The following is an 18923-nucleotide window of genomic DNA, read 5'->3' as shown; positions in this document are numbered from 1 at the left end:
ACCAGTGCTATCCAGGAAGTCAGCATTGAACTACTTAGGTGTCACAGGATGAGGAATGTGTGACTGAGAGGCTAGTTCTCAACAACAATAGAAGCAAGAAGAGTTACCTACTTCTGCATCTGTGACAAATGGTTGTAAAATTTTATCTGAAATACTGATCACAGAATATTTATCAGGCTAAGACTGCAATACGATATATAGAAAAGCAGACAGAAGATTGAGTCTTGATTATTCTTTATCTATGGGACCCCTGTAGAAGATAAAGCGGGTACGTAACGATTGATTTCAAGCCAGGTATATGTAAATTTAGGTCTCTGGTAAGGGCCTCAGAATATTGGAAAAAGAACACGAGTCTGATTGATAATTGCCAAATCTTCCATAATGTTGGCGTCAAATGGTTTAGGGTCTAAAACCCCAAATGGTGTTATTGAGCATATCTGGGAACCCATACCATCTCTGTTTGTCTTCCTCTACCATTAGCATAGAACAAAACAAACAATTATATTTTTATCATCAGAGTCAAGTTGTCAGTTTTCTTCCCTTTTTACATTACAGCTTCAAGAGAAGTTCTGATTTTATTATAACTATAATAGTTTATTTATCGATAGAACTATTGCTTTATCACGTTTTCGCTAATTCATCATTTTGTAAGTCCTAACTGTCCCCATAAAACTGGGACTTAAAAGTATTTATGATGATGCCTATATGTCCTCTCATTAACAGGTTGGAAATTCTGAAGTATTAAACTGTTATTATGCTCGTGGACAGGAAAATTCTAATTTCCAAAGGAGGAGTTATTGGATGCTTCATCCGTAAGCTTTAATCATTAAATATTTCTTGATAGTTTATTTGCTGAAACATAATTCCCTTATTCTGATTTACATGCAAACTCATTGTGATAGTCTATTCTTTTACCCATGAGGCATCTATTGAAAAATAAATTGGCATACAATTTAGCCATTTGACCTTTTTCATTTTTTTGCCCATACCATGATTTGTCTGTTGCTTTAAGATCAAACTATTTTGCATCCTCATTCTTGTGTGCATTTGGTTGAATTCAACTAGGTTACATATGTTGGAATTTAACAAGTTTTACCATTTTGGTAATTATCAATTATAAACCTTATTTTGAATTTATGAGATAATTTGTATTTTCGACATAATAGTTTAAGCTTAGGAGTTACCATATCAATGCATTTTCAGTTGAATTAAAGAGGAATTCAGATATTGAGTGAGAACAGTTTTAAAAGGTGAGATTTTTTGTAGCAAATACAAGGGCATTTTCATAAGTCTATGGCCTAGAAGATCAATTATGACTATTTTTAATATGTCCCATATAGTTATTGGAATGTACATTATTTAAATATCAATTCATGCTACATGGATTTGGTGTGGAGCAGTCTACCTGCCAACCGGTATTTAGACCATCCAGTAGTGGCACAGCCCAAATGGACCTTCATGGCCATTGGTATAGCTTAAACCCATGCCGACTGCGTGATGATCTCTTCAGCGCATGCAAAGCTGGAAGCATCAATGTAGGAAGAACACAAACTACCAAAATCACTTTAATATTATCAAATGCAATTACTGATTCACACTATGAGAAAACCTTTAGGGATTCACCAGCAGAAGTGGTTTCTTTATCAAATGCTAATTAGGTGCTGTAGGAGGAAGAAATCATGCCTTCATTGTTGCACAACTTTCCTCGCTCTCTCACTCAGGTGCTACTGGAAATGAGGAACAACTTTCAAAATAACGTAAACTAATGCTTCTTACACTTATTGAAAAACAGAGAAGTGTTGCTCAATCCCTGCATGAAAGGGCAAAGAAGTGGGGGTTGCTTCTTGGGAGAATTTTGTTGCTGCTTGAGAGTATTGGGATTTTTTTTTAATTTTGTGGAAGGGTTGTCTGGTGTTGGTTCACAAGCAATGGTGGCTGCCATATGTAGGCAGTGTGGCGACAACAAGCAAGGGCAGCAATGGTGATGGGAACAACAGCAGAAGTTGGTGTTTGTGAGACCATTAGAATGATGGGGAACGAGCAGTGCTTGGGTGGTAGTATGTTGACAGCAACATTGACTGTGATTGGTGCTGCTTCTGGGGGAGAAATTACCAGGAGTGGGAGTAAATTGTGAGGGGATTTGAGAAGTAGGGAATGAGGCATGGGGGATGTTAAGAAGAGAAATCCGTGTCTTAGACACCACGGAGTTATTGTCTTATATAGAGGAGAATATACAACATAATTACAATAATACCCCTAGTTATGTTACAATATTTCAACACTCCTGCTTGAGAAGAATATAGATCATATGTACCAAGCTTATTACATATATAGTCAATTCGGGACCTCTCAGTGACTTAGTGAATATATCTACTAGTCAATCATGTGAGTTGACAAAACTAGTAGATATTTCTCCCGATATGACCTTCTCTCTAACGAAGGGACAGTCAACTTCAATATGCTTTGTCCTCTCATGAAAAACTGGATTCGAGGCAATTTGTTTGGCGGCCTGGTTGTCACATACAAGTGACATTTGTGTAACCTCCCCAAACTTGAGTTCCTGAAGCAACCGTTTTAGCCATATAAGCTCTTGGCTAGTTATGACCATAGCTCGATACTCTGCCTCTGCACTGGATCTTGTCACAACATTTTACTTTTTGCTTTTCCAAGAAACAAGGTTACCTCCGATAAATATACAAAACCTAGAAGTGGACTTTCTATCAGTAGGAGATCCTGCCCAATCTGCATCAGAGTATCCTACGACTCGAGTATGTCCTTTGTCTGCATACAAAAGACCTTTCCTGGTGCGCCTCTGATATATCGAATAATGCGAGTCACAACATCCCAATGTTCTTTGCATGGAGAGTTGAGAAACTGACTTATTACACTTATCGCAAATGAGATATCCGGACGAGTAACAGTAAGGTAGCTTAGTTTTCCTACTAATTGCCTGTACCATTCAGGATTTGGAAGAGGCTCCCCCTGATTTGGCATGAGCTTGACATTAGGATTCATAGGGTTGTCGACTGTCTTTGAGTTTAACATTCCTGTTTCTTCCAAAATATCCATTACATACTTCTTTTGGGATATGACGATTCCCTGTTTAGACTGTGCTATTTATATTGCCAAGAAGTATTTGAGTTTACCGAGATCCTTTGTCTGGAAATGTTTGAAAAGATGTTTAATCCCAAGATGATCACTACCTGTGATGACAAGATCATTAACATAAACCACTACGTAGATGCAACGAGTAGATGAGTGGCGATAAAAGACAGAATGGTCAGCCTCGCTCCAAGTCATGTCAAACTGTTGAATTACAGTACTAAATCTACCGAACCATGTTCTGGGTGATTGCTTGAGGCCATATAAAGATTTCCGCAGGCGACATACAAGACCAAAAGACTCCCCCTTGAGCAACAAAACATGGAGGTTGCTCCATGTAGACTTCCTCGAGTAGATCACCATGTAAGAATGCATTTTTGATGTCCAACTGATAAAGGGGCCAATGGCGAATCGCAACAATTGACAGGAATAGGCGTACAGAAGATATCTTGGCAACAGGAGAAAAAGTATCCTCATAATCCAATCCAAAGATCTGAGTATAGCATTTAGCGACAGGACGAGCCTTAAGTCTGTCAACCATATCGTCTGGACCAACCTTCACTATATACACCCATCGACAACCAACAACTGACTTCCCAGGTGGGTAGAGGAACGAGGTCCCAAGTCTCACTATTCTTTAAAGCACAAATTTCATTGAGCATAGCCTGTTTCCATCCTGGATGGGCAAAAGCATCACCTGTTGTCTTTGGAAGAGAAACAGACGACAAGGAAGAAAGACAAGAATAATAGGAAGGAGAAAGAAGATGATAACTCAAAGAAACATAGTGAGGAGAAGGATTACGAGTGGAACGCATACCCTTTCGAAGTGCAATGGAAATATCAGAGTCAGGAGATGGGACTAGAGGAAACGGCGAAGGACTTGGCTCCAAAGATGTGTCCATGGCAGTGTCAGTGCCGGGCGGTGGTCAAGCAGGACGAGGACGACGCTGATAAACCTACAAAGGAGGAGACGAGGCTGGGGATGATAGAGGCACCCCTAGAGGATAAATGATAGTCATTGGTGCAGGTGGAGATGGAGAAACCTCGGACTAGGAAGCGGGAGGCCCAAAATATGAAACTGAATCAAAGAATGTAACATCAGCAGAAGTACCAACGAAGAGTAGGGGAATAACACTTGTACCCTTTCTGAGACCGTGGGTACCTAAGGAAAGCACATTTATGAGACCGGGGAGAGAGTTTATCAATGCTAGGATTAAGATCATGAGCAAAACATATAGAACCAAAGACTCGAGGTGGTAAAGGATGTAGAGGATGATGAGGGTAGAGGATATGATGAGGTATTTTACCCTGTAGAGTGGAGGAAGGCATGCGATTGATGAGATAACACGCAATAAGTATGGTATCATCCCAAAACTGATGAGGAACTTGAGAATGGAGAAGAAGAGTCCGAGTGGTCTTAAGGAGATAACGATTCTTGCGTTCTGCAACCCCATTCTATTGAGGGGTATGAGGGCAAGACGTGTGATGCAACACACCATGAGATGCCAAGAAGGAACGAAACTGAGTAGAAAGATACTCGTGTGCATTATCACTTTGCAAAGTTCGAAGAGAAATACCAAACTGAGTTTTGATTTCATGAAAAAAAGATTGAAAAATAGAAAATAATTCTGAATGTTCTTTCATTAGATATAACCATGTACAACGGGAAAAATTGTCTATAAAAGTAACAAAATATCGTGATCCCAATGTAGAAGAAACACGACTTGGACCCCAAACATCAGAATGAATCAAAGCAAAGAGGGTCATAGCCTGACTCGTACGAGGAGAAAAAGAACTACGAACATCCTTACCTAAATGACACGACTTACAAGACAAAAACTCTAAGTGAGAAAGACTAGGATGTAATTGTTTCAACTTATCAAGACCTGGATGACCCAACTGAGCATGAATAAGAAGTGGAGATGCCGCCGCCGAACCAACAAGAGAGGGTTGTTGAAGCCGATAAAGACCATGAGACTCACATCCGAAGCCAATCATCCTCCCCGTACTCCGGTCCCGTAAGGAAACAGACGTTTTAGTAAAAGAAATGACACAATCAAGAGACCGAGTAAGTTGACTTATTGACAATAAATTAAAGGGAGCTTCGGGAACATAAAGAACATTATGAATGGAAAGAGACAGAAGGATGAACAATACCAATACCCTTCATTGAGTTTGGGAACCATGGGCTATGGTGACAATTGGTGAATAACCAGAAGTAGTGAGAGAAGAAAATAGGGATTTATTACTAGTGATATGATCGGTGGCCCCAAAATCAAGAACCTAAGGACCTGAAGAGCGAGATATGCTAGCAAAGGAATTACCAGTGTATGCAACAGTGGTAATGGAGTCAGAAGCATGACGATCCTCAAACCATTTCAAAAAGTTATTATAGAAAGGTGGTGGGGTCGGGTCCGGTGTTAAATGTGAAGTGGAAGCTGAAGAAGCAACAGAACTCTGAATGATCTGAGCAGCATGAGGAGGTCGACCATGCAAACCCCAACACTTATCAATCGTGTGACCCGAGCGGTGGCAATGATCACACCAAAGACGACCTTTGCCACCCTTGCGAGGCAAAGGTTTGGTGTTGTGTCGAGAGACCAAAGCTGACGAGTCAACAGGAACGGAATGAGGCATCATCAAGATCTTGGTCGGGACGCGGAGGAGAGTCGCCCATGTATTGTCCATGGTAGCTTCTGTGGGGCTGCCCAAGATCTGATCAGGAGCATGAGAATAATCTGTGGGCAGACCATATAAAGCCAGGGACATAAAAAATTTCTTCCGATTTTCAAGCTCTTCAATAGGACTGGCCGCAGGTGGTAGCAGTTCATTGAAATCATAAAGAAGGCTAGAGACCGAACCCAGGCAAGTTGACATTGAATCCTTAATCTGATGGGTACTGAGGATGATCATGAGATCTTCACAAACTTGATAGAGTCGCCGAGAGGTGTTTGTAAAGAGTTGTTGAGCCTGTGTCCAAACAACTTTGCAGGTTTTGTGAGTACGGAAGACATTCGTAAGAGATGGATAGATAGTGGCTCGGATAATACAACACAACTGAGCGTCAACCTTCTTCCATAGAGGACCATCGACGACTTGAACATCTTTTTCAGTTTGAGTGAGATGTGTCTCATAACCCTCTCCAACAAGCCAAAGCTCAATGTGAGATGCCCAAGAGACACAATTTTTACCATCCAACTGCTCGAAAGAGAGGGGTGCAGTGACGTGGTTAGTAAAGATTGAGGTATCTGGCTTTGGGACGCCAGATGTATTCATTGATTAGTTTGGAAAGAATTGTGAAGAAAGGCTCTTGGTTGCTGGAGAAAACAATGACGGAGAAGACAAGGGTCGTGGTTGCACCCGAGTCTCCGGTGAACAGGATGTGGCTGAGGAATCAGGAGAAGTTAGTGGTGTACTCCTGATTCGGCAGTTGGAACAACCTCACGGGCGAGCAACTGCTGAAGGTGGCGTGAAGGTTGGTGTCGCCGATCCTCGGTGACGGTGGCTGCAGAACAACGACGGCATGTCTGCGTGCGAAGAACGTCGAAGGAGAAGGCGTAACCCTTCTCGGAGGAGAAAGGAAGAAGTGGTGCGGGAGGCGCTGTTTCGTGCCCTAGCATAAAATCGCAAGGAAGTCGCGATGCTGCGTTTTCCTGGTTGTAAGAGATGCCTTGGTTGTACTTCTCGGTGAGTTGGGTTGCTGCGGGGAGGACGGTGTTGGCCACCCGCGGGACAAGGGACTCACCAAAGAAGACGCGGATGATACGCTCCGTTGGAACAAGGGGAAGAAAATTAGGGTTTTGGCGAACGACACTGTGCGTGCACAAGAGAGGAACGACGGCGCAGAAAATTAGGGTTTTGGCTCTGATACCATGTTAAGAAGAGAAACCTGTGTCTTAGACACAACGGAGTTATTATCTTATATAGAGGAGAATATACAATATAATTACAATAATATCCCTAGTTATATTACAATATTCTAATAGGGGATAAAAGAGGCTTAAGGTTCTCCACTCAAAACACTAAAAGACAACCAAATCTAACTGATTCAATTCCAGTTCATCAAAGACTCATCTAGATTGGGCTTGATTCAAGCCTGATTTAAACCCAAAGCACATGCAGATTTCATTTCCACCTAGTGCAACCTTCAATTAGCCAATCTACCCTCAATTTGAACCCAAATTTGGTTCAGATACCATAAAATCAGGAAATAAGGTTCACTGGTTCAGTCATAAATACTACTAGTTACCCCTGATTAACTTCGCGATCCATTAGTTAGCCTTAATTAAACCTCAGTAGGTAACAATTAGTTCTTGGACACTAGATTGATTTAAAATATCATTTTTTTTCTTGCATATCTCACCGGTATCTCAACTTCTCTGTATTGTCACTCCATTTCTGCCTTGTGCCATCCACTTTAGCCTGGAGCTCATTGTGTTGTCTTTCAAGTTCCATCTCTTCTCTTCTCTCATAATTCATAAGGGTACATTAATTCAATTATCACATGCAAATCACTAACTTGAGATTTATTGGTTCAAGAGTAATATGAACATAGTATTGTTTCAAGTGTAGTTTGACAAGATACATAAAAAGTATCCATATGGCAAGTATGCCAAGGGCACTGATATGGATGAAAGCCTATTGAATTTCAATAAATTCAATCCTCATTATATTCTTCGTATTGTTTGGAATATTTAATTGTTTAAATACAATTTCAGGATGTGTTTTTTCAGCCATGTCGCTGTGATTTTAGATATCTTATTCCAGGTTTGCTTGCAGGGCCTTTGAGCACATAGTTCTTGTGCATTACAGAGATGTTGTCGAGGTATGTTGCTTCAAGGTTTTACATGGATGATGCTCTTTTTCTGCTGATTATGTCTTGTTACTTAGAGCACTCCAATGTGAAATGAGAAGGATTCATATTAATCATCTGAAAAAGGAAATATGAATTCTGGAAGAAATTAGTTAAGATATATTCAATCCATTAGGTGTCTCTCTAAAAACCTTTCTTTATCTTACCCGTTTGAGCTTTTGTAATTAGGTTTAACATCGATTGTTGATGTTGAGTTAAGCCTTCTTCTGAAGTTCTTCAATTTCATTTTCATTTCTATTGCTCTTGTTATCATGAGTGGCTTTTCCATGTGAATGGAACCTATTGGGATTTATTAAAGTTGTGCATCAAAGTTCAAACCTGATTTGAGAATTCACTTCTTTTCTTGTTCTTGAAAGAGAAGGGAGGGCAAAAGGGGTGGGATTTCCTGGTAGTATTTGGTGGCTTCATAGTATAATGGAAGAAATATATTACTGCTATCCTGCTTAGAATGAAGTTATGTAGGATTTAAATGCAAGATCAGTTCAATTAGATTACACTTTTTCCCTGGATGTATTAACTGTACTTTTCCTTTTAATGCAGGGAGAATTTTTTATCCACATATTTTCCTTAGGAAACCAACACATGAAATTATAGATGTGTATATCTGGAAAACGACTTTGACTTCAAAGTAGAGTCTATAGACCTGAAGTGATTGTGAAATTATTAACTATAGCAGATTCTCTAAGTTGTCTATTCAGAGGGATCCAGTAAAAAACATCATTTGATTGCACTATTTCAACTCTTTATTTATACTTTTATATCTGAACATGGTGCTGTTAAAAATAATCCTTTTAGGGGTTCTTGGGGTTGAAAATATCTGGAAAACAGTGCTTGTGTTCTCTCTTGTTTGCACTATTCTTCTAATTATTGTAGTATTGTCATTATATATTAGTTACCATATTATCTATATATATTAGTTAATATATCTGTCAATTAGTTAATTGTCAATTAGCCTAATTATAGTTTTTAAAGATAGATTCCTAGTTTGTATATAAATATGCCTCACTCTTCAATAAAGAGTATCAATTCTTTTTATCTCAAATAACATAGTATCAGAGCAACTTCGAAATTAGGGATTCAAAATTAGGTTCCATCTCCACCTCTTCTACCTCTCACGTACTTTCATCTTCGCGCACGTCACTTCCTCACCGTTGCCCACACGCAAGTGCCTCCACCAGCCGGCCATGACCTCCTCGTTGACACTCTTTCCTTCCCTCCTCCGTTCGCGCACGAAGTCGACTACTACTCGCCGACGCAAGTCATTGTTGCACCTCCCCTTCGCCGGTGTACAACGCACAGGGCTACTCCTGTGCTAACCCATCGCCGCACCAGGTGCCGACTCTCCTTCCACGATGTCGGGGTCTTAGATTCCGGCTGTCAAGTAGCCATCGCGTAAGTCCTATCCACGACAATCGTTGCCGTTTGCGATGCTCTCCGATATCGTCATCAGAAGCATTGCCAACATCGCCCAATCTCGGCCGTCAGTGATCCTTGCCGTCAGCTTAAACCTATCACCCTGCTTTCCTCAACGCGAACAACACCTAGGCACACGTGGGTTATCTGTACTTGTTGGTTTGGATCTTCCTTCGAATTCTTCTTTTATTTGATTTTCTTTAGGATAAAGTCTTATGGATGAAAATAAGCTTTCTATTGTGACGGATGTGATGCTTGTGATATCTAAAATCATGGACTATAAGTTAAATGGTTCAAACCATTTGGATTGGAGTAAGATTGCTCGTCTTTATCTATGAAGTATTGACAAAAATGATCATTTGACTAATGAACCTCAAGATTATTCAAAGCAAACATGGCTTAGAGAGGATGCTCGCTTGTTCCTTCAGATTCAGAATTGTATTGATAGTGAGGTAATGGGTTTAATCAATCACTGTGAGTTTGTTAAAGAACTAATGGATTACTTGAAATTTTTGTACTCTGGAAAAGAAATCTGTCCTGCATGTATGAGGTTTGCAAAGCATTTTACGGTATCAATTATTTTATGGCATTCAAGAAGACATATGAGGAGCTTAATATGTTGCCGCCCTTTAGCCTTGATGTGAAGGTTCAACAACGCCAACTCGAACAAATGTCTATCATGAGCTTCCTCGCTGACCTATCTCCCTGCTAAGTCATAAGTTCTCTATGATTCTAAGGTCTCTTCTTTGCAAGATGTATTTAGTCATGTTCTTTGTACAAAAAGTATTGCACCTATTCTGCTTAGTGGTGCTTTGGTGAGTCGCAATACTAATTATGTGTCATTAAGATCAACTAGTTACAGTGGAAACAAAGGAGGTGACTGACATGACTTTGAAACTCGAATGACGAATTCGGGTAGTATTATGTGCAACTAGTATCATAAATTAGGTCATACAAAGTTTGAATGTAGAAAACTTCAGTATAAAAATCAGCAAAATACTTGACCCATATATCCACTAATGATGTCTGCTATAAATCGGTCTTTATCTTTGCAGATGAATTTGCCAAGTTCTCACAATATCAGGAATCACTCAAGTCTTCATCTCCCTTTATCATTGCTATTGCTGATTCAGGTAAATAAAACACATGTCTTCCTTCCTCATCCTCCAAATGGGTCATTGATTCTGGTACCACGGATCATATAATAGATAATTCTATTCTCTTTTTTATTTTTCAGTCCAAAGCTAACACTCTTACCGTTACTTTAGCTAATGGGTCTTCATCTTGTGTTCGTGGGTCTGACACTATCAATCCTACCCCTTTGCTTCTTCTGTCCTCCGTTTACATTTACCTAATTTATCCTTTAATTTGCTCTTTGTCAATCAATTAACTCGTAATCTTAACTGTTGCATCTCATTACTTATTTCAGAATCTTTTGACGAAGAGGATTATAGGTAAAGGACATGAATATGGAGGCCTCACATTCTTGACGCACTGCTGCTGCCAAATTCTTTTGCTTGCTCTAATGTCACTTCTCCTTTCGAAACTCATTATAGGTTGGGATATCCATTTCTCCCTTTGCTTAAAAAACTTTGTTCACAATATAGTAAGGTGTCTTCATTAGATTGTGAGTCATGTCAATTTGCAAAATATCACTGTCTTAGTTTAAGGTTTGCAAAATTAGGTCCCTTTGTTACTGCATGCCATGTTTTGTAAGGGTTGATGTAGTTTCTACGACATGTTTTCTCATTAACCGCATGCCATGCTCTGTTCTTCATGGTGAGATCCCTTACAAAATCTTTTTCCCAATAAGTTGTTTCCTGTTAACCCTAGGATATTTGGTAGCACTTGTTTTATTCGGTCTACATATCACTAAATTTGATCCCAAGTCTTTAAAGTGTATCTTCCGTTCTCATCTTCAGAAAGATTATAGGTGTTATTGTCCCAGTATTAACAAAAATTTTGTCTCAATTGATGTTACCTTCATGGAAGACAAGCCTTATTTCCGTTCTTCACCTATTCTGATTCGTTAAAGGGAGGATGATGATTTGTTGGTATATTCTAACACATCCTTTGCACCTGTCTCAAAACCGGCGCTTGTCATACCTCCTATTATTCAAGTCTACACCAGACGTCAACCTCTTGATTCATGTCCTGCACCTACTACTTCATCATTGGATCCACTCTCGAGCGATGATCTTTCTATTGTGTTTTACAAAGGTAAATGTTAGTATATTTATCCTACTTTTTTTGTTTCTTATAACGGCTTGCCATCTTCCTCTTGTTCTTTTATTACTTCACTTGACTTTATCTCTATTCCTAAAACTATCCGTGAGGTCATATCTCATCCTAGTTGGAAATATGCAATGATAGGGAGATGAATACTTTAGATGATAATGATACTTGGTACTTAGTCGATCTACCTTCAAGGAAACGGGCTATTAGATGCAAATGTGTATTCGTAGTTAAAGTCAATTCGGATGGGTCAGTTGCCTGATTAAAAGTCCGTCTTATCGCTAAAGGCTATGCTCAGACCTATGGTGTGGATTATGCAGACACTTTTTCTCTTATTGCAAGTACTCATCATTGGCCTTTACATCAACTTGATATTAAGAATGTTTTTCTTTATGGTGATTGTTCAAAGCAAAACCTAAAATCTCGTGTTAACGGAACCCCACGAGTTAGGCCTTTATATAGAAAAGAAAATATATACCAAAAGACTCAAATACCCTTTTACTTATTCTAACACTCCCCTTCAAGCTTGAGAATATAGATTATATACACCAAGCTTGTTACATATGTAGTCAATCCGGAGACCTCTAAGTGATTTAGTGAATATATCACTTTGATCGTTTGAGTTAATAATTAGTAGATATTTCTCGAGATATGACTTTCTCTCACAAGTGAATGACTTGATATGCTTTGTTCTCTGGAAGAATGGATTTGAGGCAATATGCATGGCGGCTTGGTTGTCGCGTATGAGTGACGTTGTGTAACCTCTCGAACCTTAGTTCACAACGCTTTAACCGTATAAGTTCTTGACTAGCAATAGCCAGCTCGATATTCGCCTCTGCATTGGATCTTGCCCGACATTATTTTACTTTTCGAAATAAGATTACCTCCGTGAATATCTGAAAATCCAAGTGGACCTTATCGGAGGAGATCACGTCTGCGTGAATACCCTACGACTTGAGTATGTCCTTTGTCTTATAAAGACCCTTTCTGGTGCACCACGATATCGAGCAATGCGATTCTGCGTACGATGTTCTTTCATGGAGGTGAAAGCGACTTACTACACTCATTGCAATGAGATGTCAGGACGGTGGCAGTGGGTGGCTTAGTTTCCCTACCGATCGCTATCTGGTTCGGGATGCGAAGGCGCCCCAGATTGGTAGGAGCTTGACATTAGGATCCGTGGGATTGTTGTCTTTGAGTTTAACATTCTGTTTCTTCAGTAATATCCATTTCGTACTTCCTTTGGGATATAATGATCCGTCTTTATACTGCCACTAGAAAGTATTTGGGTTGCGAGATCTTTTGTCTGGAAATGTTTGAAAGATGTTGTTTTACTTGTGAAATTCAGATGATCATTACCTGTGATGATAAACAGCAACCACTTCGTAGATCTGACGTTAGATGAGTGGCGATAAAAGCAATATGACCGGGCTGCTCGCTGGAATTATTACTAAATCTCTTGAACTGGTACTACGGTTGTTGCTTGAGACCGTATAAAGATTTCCATGAGCGAAAATCCACGAAGACTCCAGAAGGCTGTTGGCATGAAACTGGAGGTTGCTCGTATGAGCTTCCTCAAGATGTCAGTGATGAAGGACGATGGCGGTCCAGTTATGGAAGTAGAGCGTCCTGACATTAAAAAAGTGTTATAACATATCAAGCGGTTTGAAAAGTTTCGCCACATCGAGGCAATACAAGTACAACAAAATGAAGAGCACAAAGTAACGATAACCAGCGACTTTCCAAGCGATTCAGCTTTTGTAACTCGCATGTTTCCTTCATTTCCATCTTGGATAGGCTAACGAGGCGGAGGCAGACAATAATAATAATAGGATGGGGAAAGGCGATGGTAAGCTTAAAAGCATAGTGAGGAGAAGGATTACAGGTGAAGCATACCCTTCGAAGTCTGATAAGACATCAGTCGGGGAGATGAGGCCAGGAGGAAATGGCGAAGGACTTGGCTCAGATGTGCTGGCGATGTCGGTGTTGGTCGTGGCGAGCAGGGGCGGCGTTGATAAACTGCAAAGGAGGCGGTGGAGGTGATAGGCGCCTCAGGAGGATAAAGATAGTCATCAGTGCGGTGGAGGGAGAAACCTCGGCTGTGAAGTGGAAGAACCCGGCTCGAAAGAATGTGGCATCAGAGATGAGTCGGCGAAGGTAGGAGAATAACACTTGCCCTTTACGTGGGTACCCAGGAAGACACACTTATGGGCCAGGGAGATGGTTTGTCGTCTGGGATCGAGCGTGACGAAACAAATAGAACTGGGCCCAGGGTGGCGGAGGATGAAGGGGCTGATGTGGATAAAGTACCTAATAGGGTATTTACCACAGAGTGGATGAAGGCGTCGATTGATGAGATAACCGCGATGATCTGGCATCACCCAAAATTGATGATGGACGTGAGAATGGAGAAGAAGAGTCAGTGGTCTCGAGGAGATGATGATTCTTCGCTCTGTGACCCGTTCTGTTGGGGGTATGAGGGAGGCGTGCGATCTACACACCGTGAGATGTCGAGGTCAGGCGGGTGAACGAATATTCGCGTGCGTTATCACTTTGTAAAGTTCGAGAAAGTACAGGTGAGTTTTATTTCGAGGAAAAGTTGAAAATAGAAAATAGTTCGGCGATCGCCATTTAGATATAACCGTATACTGTGGGAAAATAAATCATAAAAATAACAATACCATGACCCATTGTAGAAGAAACACGCTGGGACCCAAACGCCAGAATGAACGAAGCAAAGGAGGCGGCCCGACTCTCGTCGAGGGAGAAAAGAACTACGAACATTCACCTAATTGACGTGCCTTACAGATAAAGACTCAGTGAGAAGACTAGGATGTAGCATTCTGACTTATTAAGACACGGATGTCCAAGTGGCGTGAATAAGAAGTGGAGATGCAGCGAACCAAGAGGGTTGTTGAAGCCGATATAGCCGTAAGATAAAGCCAATCGTCCTCCCCGTACTCCGGTCAAGGAAGCAGGCGTGTTAGTAAAAGAAATGACCTGATCGAGATCGAGTAAGTTGACTTATCGAGATAAATTAAAGGGAGCTCAGGGAGCGTAAAGAACATTATAATTGAAAGATGTGAAGAAGGATGAACAATACTGATACCACAGGATTGAGTTTGGGAACCATTGGCGTGGTGACCATTGGTAAACTACTAGAGTAGTGAGGAGGAAAAAAGTTTATTACGGTGATATGATCGGTGGTCCCGAATCAGAACGAGACGAAGAGCAGATATGCAGTGAAGGAGTACAGTCGCGATGGTAGCGATGGAACCCAGCTGTCGATCCTCAAACCATTCGGAAAGTCGATATAGGAAGGTGTTGAAGTGAATCGGGAATTAAGCTGTGGAGTGGGTGAAGAAGAGCGGAACTACGAACAATCCCGGCGGCGAGGAGGCGACCATCTGAACTCCGGCATTTATCAATCGTGTGTCGGTCGGTGGACACCAGGTCGTCCTTTGCCACCTGCGGTGGAGTTCTTTGTGTCAAGAGACCAGCGGCAGTCGGAGAGCGAGGAGGAAGGCATCGTCGAAGACTTTGGGTGGGACGGAGAAGAGTCGCCAGGTATTTTCATGGCGACCAGGGCTGCGAGGATCTGATCAGGACATGAGAATAATCCATTGGGCGGACCATATAAAGCGAACGTAAAAATTTCTTCCGATTTTCAAGCTCTTGACGGGATCGACGCGGTGGGAGCGGTTCGTTGAAGTCCTGAAAAGGGCCTGAACCGGATAAGTTGACATTGAATCCTTAATCTGATTGGCGTTGAGGATGGTCATGAGATCTTCACAGACTTGATAGAGTCGCCGAGAGGTGTTTGTAAAGAGTTGTTGAGCTTGTGTCCAAACAGCTTTACAGGTTTTGTGAGTACGGAAGACATTCCTAAGAGATGGATGGATGGTGGCTCGGATAATATAACATAACTGAGCGTCGACCTTCTTCCACAGAGAACGATCGACGTCTTGAATATCTTCTTCAGTTTGAGTGAGATGTGTCTCATAACCCTGTCCAACAAGCCAAAGCTCAATGTGAGATGCCCAAGAGATATAATTTTTACCATCCAACTGCTCGGAAGAGAGAGGTGCAGTGATATGGTTGGTAAAGATTGAAGTATCTGGTTTTGGGACACTAGATGTAGCCATGAATAGAACTGTGAACCCGACTGTTGGAATATACGAAGTGAGGAGGAACAGGAACTGATATTAGTTGCTAATTTGGAGCGGATATGCAGAAATAAAGAGTGCTGTTAGGTTTGCTGACGCAGAGGAAATCAGCTGGAGTTGGATTCCAGCCGGTGTGCCGACACTTGGGCAGCAGGAGGCTGCAGGACGCCAGGCCGAGGAACCACACACAGAATGACACCTGAGAAGAGGGCGTGGTCAGCAGTGCAGGCGCGCCTGAGGGCCAGGTCGATGTTCTCCTCGTCCTCCTCAATGCGGCTAACTCCATTGAGCGTCGGTCATTTAACCTCTCCGTGTCAAAGGCGGGATCGGACCGGAACCTTCTCCTCCCGGTCGGGGCATGATCGCCCGACCGACCGATGATATTTGAGCGTTGACTTGATCGCCCAACCGGCCGATGATATCTGAGCATTGATCGTCTTGACTTTGACCTCCACCGTGACAGCTATCCCTCGCGGGGTGGGAACCGTCCTTACCACCACATCAGGTATGATGCAATAACAGTGATGTTAATGCTGAGCTTAAGACAATTTGTCTTGGATTGTTCTTTTGATTTAATTTTCCAGTCATTTGCATGTATTTTAGTTGACAATATAATAGAATAATCTAGAATCTTATATTTGAGTACATCCTTTTCTATCCATGCTAATAACTGACCTTAATCTTTTTATTATTTGAAATTGTTTCAATTTGTGTTGGAAAATAAATTAGCCAAAGACAAAATGCCAGTATCTATGAAATTGTTTCAATTTGTATTGGAAAATAAATTAACTAAGTGGAACTAAAATTGAATAATATGAAATGTAGCCTTGATGATAGGAAAGTAGTGAGAGAATTATAAGTTGGGTGAACAAAAAATTTCTGAGAGAACAACTTGGTGAAACTTTGAGAGATGATAAAATAACAATCAATTTACATGAATATTTTTAATGATGACCGATAGATTTTATAATTAGACATTTGAATAAATTAGAGTTGGTGGTATAGCGGATAAAGGGTAAAAAGTTGACCAAATAAAACCATAGTATAAAATATCGTGCCATGCCTATCAGCATGGATCTGTTTCTCCCACCGACCAACACTGACATGGCCTTGTGAGATTGTGGAGGAAGCCGTGAGGCCGAGACAGGTTAGACACTCTATAGAAACTTATTTTGATTTCTTGAAGAGATGAAAACTGACACTAAATACTTGGTACTACTTGTGGTTGTGCTTCTATAGAGTAGGCGTGAAAATATTTTTAAGGATGGCTAACAAATTTTATAATTAGACATGTTCAATAGATTAGATTTGGTGGTGTAGGGGATAAATGGTAAAAGGGGAACTAAATAAAGAATAGCACTATTACTACCTACGGTTGTGCTTCTATAGAGTAGAATAGTCAGATGAGATCCATGAATCTGACCCTCAAATAGTTAGGACTTAGAGTTTCTGGTTGTGATTGACTGATTGTTAATGATTTAGATCATATTCTTGTCTTTAAAATGTCATTTGCATATAGGGATGGCAATCAGGCAGGGCAAGGCTACATAAACTATATGAAATATAGGATGTGGGCTTGATGCAGATACCCATCATACTAGGCCAAATTTCCAAGTAACTTGAAACTATTTTATAGTTCGACAAGTGCTGTTTTGGTAGCAATTTAAATATCCACAAGGAGTGGCCTCACAATAGTTGAATGTAGAATAATGGCTGTTTCTTGCATTGCTCTTCTATTCTCAATTTCTACCTATGAGATGGTTGTGTTGGTCATATAATATGGTTCAGGGGACAGATGTATCAACAAATTTCTTTCTGTAGCATCCTTTTGACTGCTAGAACCAAAGGAAGGGGAAAATCAAATGTGAAGAAATGGAAGATTTTTTATGACTTTAATGAAAAAATTGTCTTTTCATGTTTCCTGAAGCTTAAGGAATTTCTACCAGTTGCGAAGATTGTCATGTTTCGACAAGACCTTACCATGTGATTTCTCAATACTAGAATTAATTCTAAAGTAGCGGACCTACACTTTTCAATTGGTTCTTGAATTTCATGTACCTTTTTTTTCTGAATGAAACAGAAGGCATATAACCTACCAATTTGATACATATCAAAGATAAGCTCAGTTTGCAGAACTAATTGGACTATTAGAGTAAACAGGAACTAGAATTGATAAAAACTAAACTAAGATCATGGAAACACCTTTTTTCAGTAAACTATCCTATTTTTAAATTTTGAAACAAAGTCTAACATTTTTACTCATCATATTTATGACTACTATGATATGGGTACTTTCAAAAGAATATAATGACAAAGCCTAGAATTCATATTAAAGTCAATTTTTTTTCCTCCATCTCTAGCAAAGTTGTCATTGATTATGATACAAAGCAATTTATCAAATATCAAGATCATCTTGATTTGAATTGCCACTTCGCAGGTTGTCATCATAGGAGCATTCCATTGCAGCCCTGCAGAGTACACATGGGCTGTATTATTTGGAGATACTGAAGTTCCCTTGGAAATTGTTCAGGATGGTGTTTTCCGTTGCACAACACCCCTGCATGCTGCTGGTAAAGTCAAACTATTGATTACAGTTGGCAACAAGCAACCCTGTAGTGAAATACATGAATTTGAATTTCGTGATAAGCTAAAAAATACAAGCTACGGAAATGCAACACAAGAAAATATAATGTATAGCCCAGAGGAACTGTTGCTTCTTGTTAAATTCGTTCAGTTACTTCTATCTGAACATTTTGATACAACAATTCTTCAAGAGAGTAATATTGAACAAGAAATCGGTCATTTGCGGAAGTTGAAGGGGTCCAATGATATATTGGAACCAATCATTAGAGCACTACTAGCTGGATCTATAGCTTCAAAAAATATAATGGATGCAATTCTTCAAGAACTATTAAAAGATAAATTGTACCAGTGGTTATTATCTAGACATGAAAGAGATACTGACAAATATCAGCTATCCAAGAGAAAGCAATGCGTCATACACATGATCTCAGGATTGGGATTTATGTGGGCCTTACGACCAATTCTCAACTCTGGTATAAGCATAAATTGCCGTGATTCAGGTGGATGGACTGCACTTCACTGGGCTGCATATTTTGGAAGGTACTTGAAAC

General features: G+C 40.4%; 1 protein-coding gene across 1 annotated transcript in view; it reads left to right on the top strand.

The window, feature by feature from the left end:
* Window positions 1-18923, top strand: part of LOC121980066 (calmodulin-binding transcription activator 4-like) — a 40646-nt gene that overhangs the window by 18326 nt on the left and 3397 nt on the right. The window contains exons 5-13 of the mRNA XM_042532035.1: window positions 724-812; window positions 7882-7942; window positions 10444-10521; window positions 10626-10676; window positions 12972-13019; window positions 13123-13266; window positions 13421-13606; window positions 13819-14109; window positions 18227-18912. Coding sequence (XP_042387969.1) covers window positions 724-812; window positions 7882-7942; window positions 10444-10521; window positions 10626-10676; window positions 12972-13019; window positions 13123-13266; window positions 13421-13606; window positions 13819-14109; window positions 18227-18912 — 1634 coding nt within the window. The remainder of the gene's footprint in view (window positions 1-723; window positions 813-7881; window positions 7943-10443; window positions 10522-10625; window positions 10677-12971; window positions 13020-13122; window positions 13267-13420; window positions 13607-13818; window positions 14110-18226; window positions 18913-18923) is intronic.

This window comes from Zingiber officinale, chromosome 5A (assembly GCF_018446385.1).
Source record: "Zingiber officinale cultivar Zhangliang chromosome 5A, Zo_v1.1, whole genome shotgun sequence".
Classification (NCBI taxonomy): Eukaryota; Viridiplantae; Streptophyta; class Magnoliopsida; order Zingiberales; family Zingiberaceae; genus Zingiber; species Zingiber officinale.
Note: the sequence above shows the minus strand (reverse complement) of the source record. Positions and strands in the feature narration are given on the sequence as shown.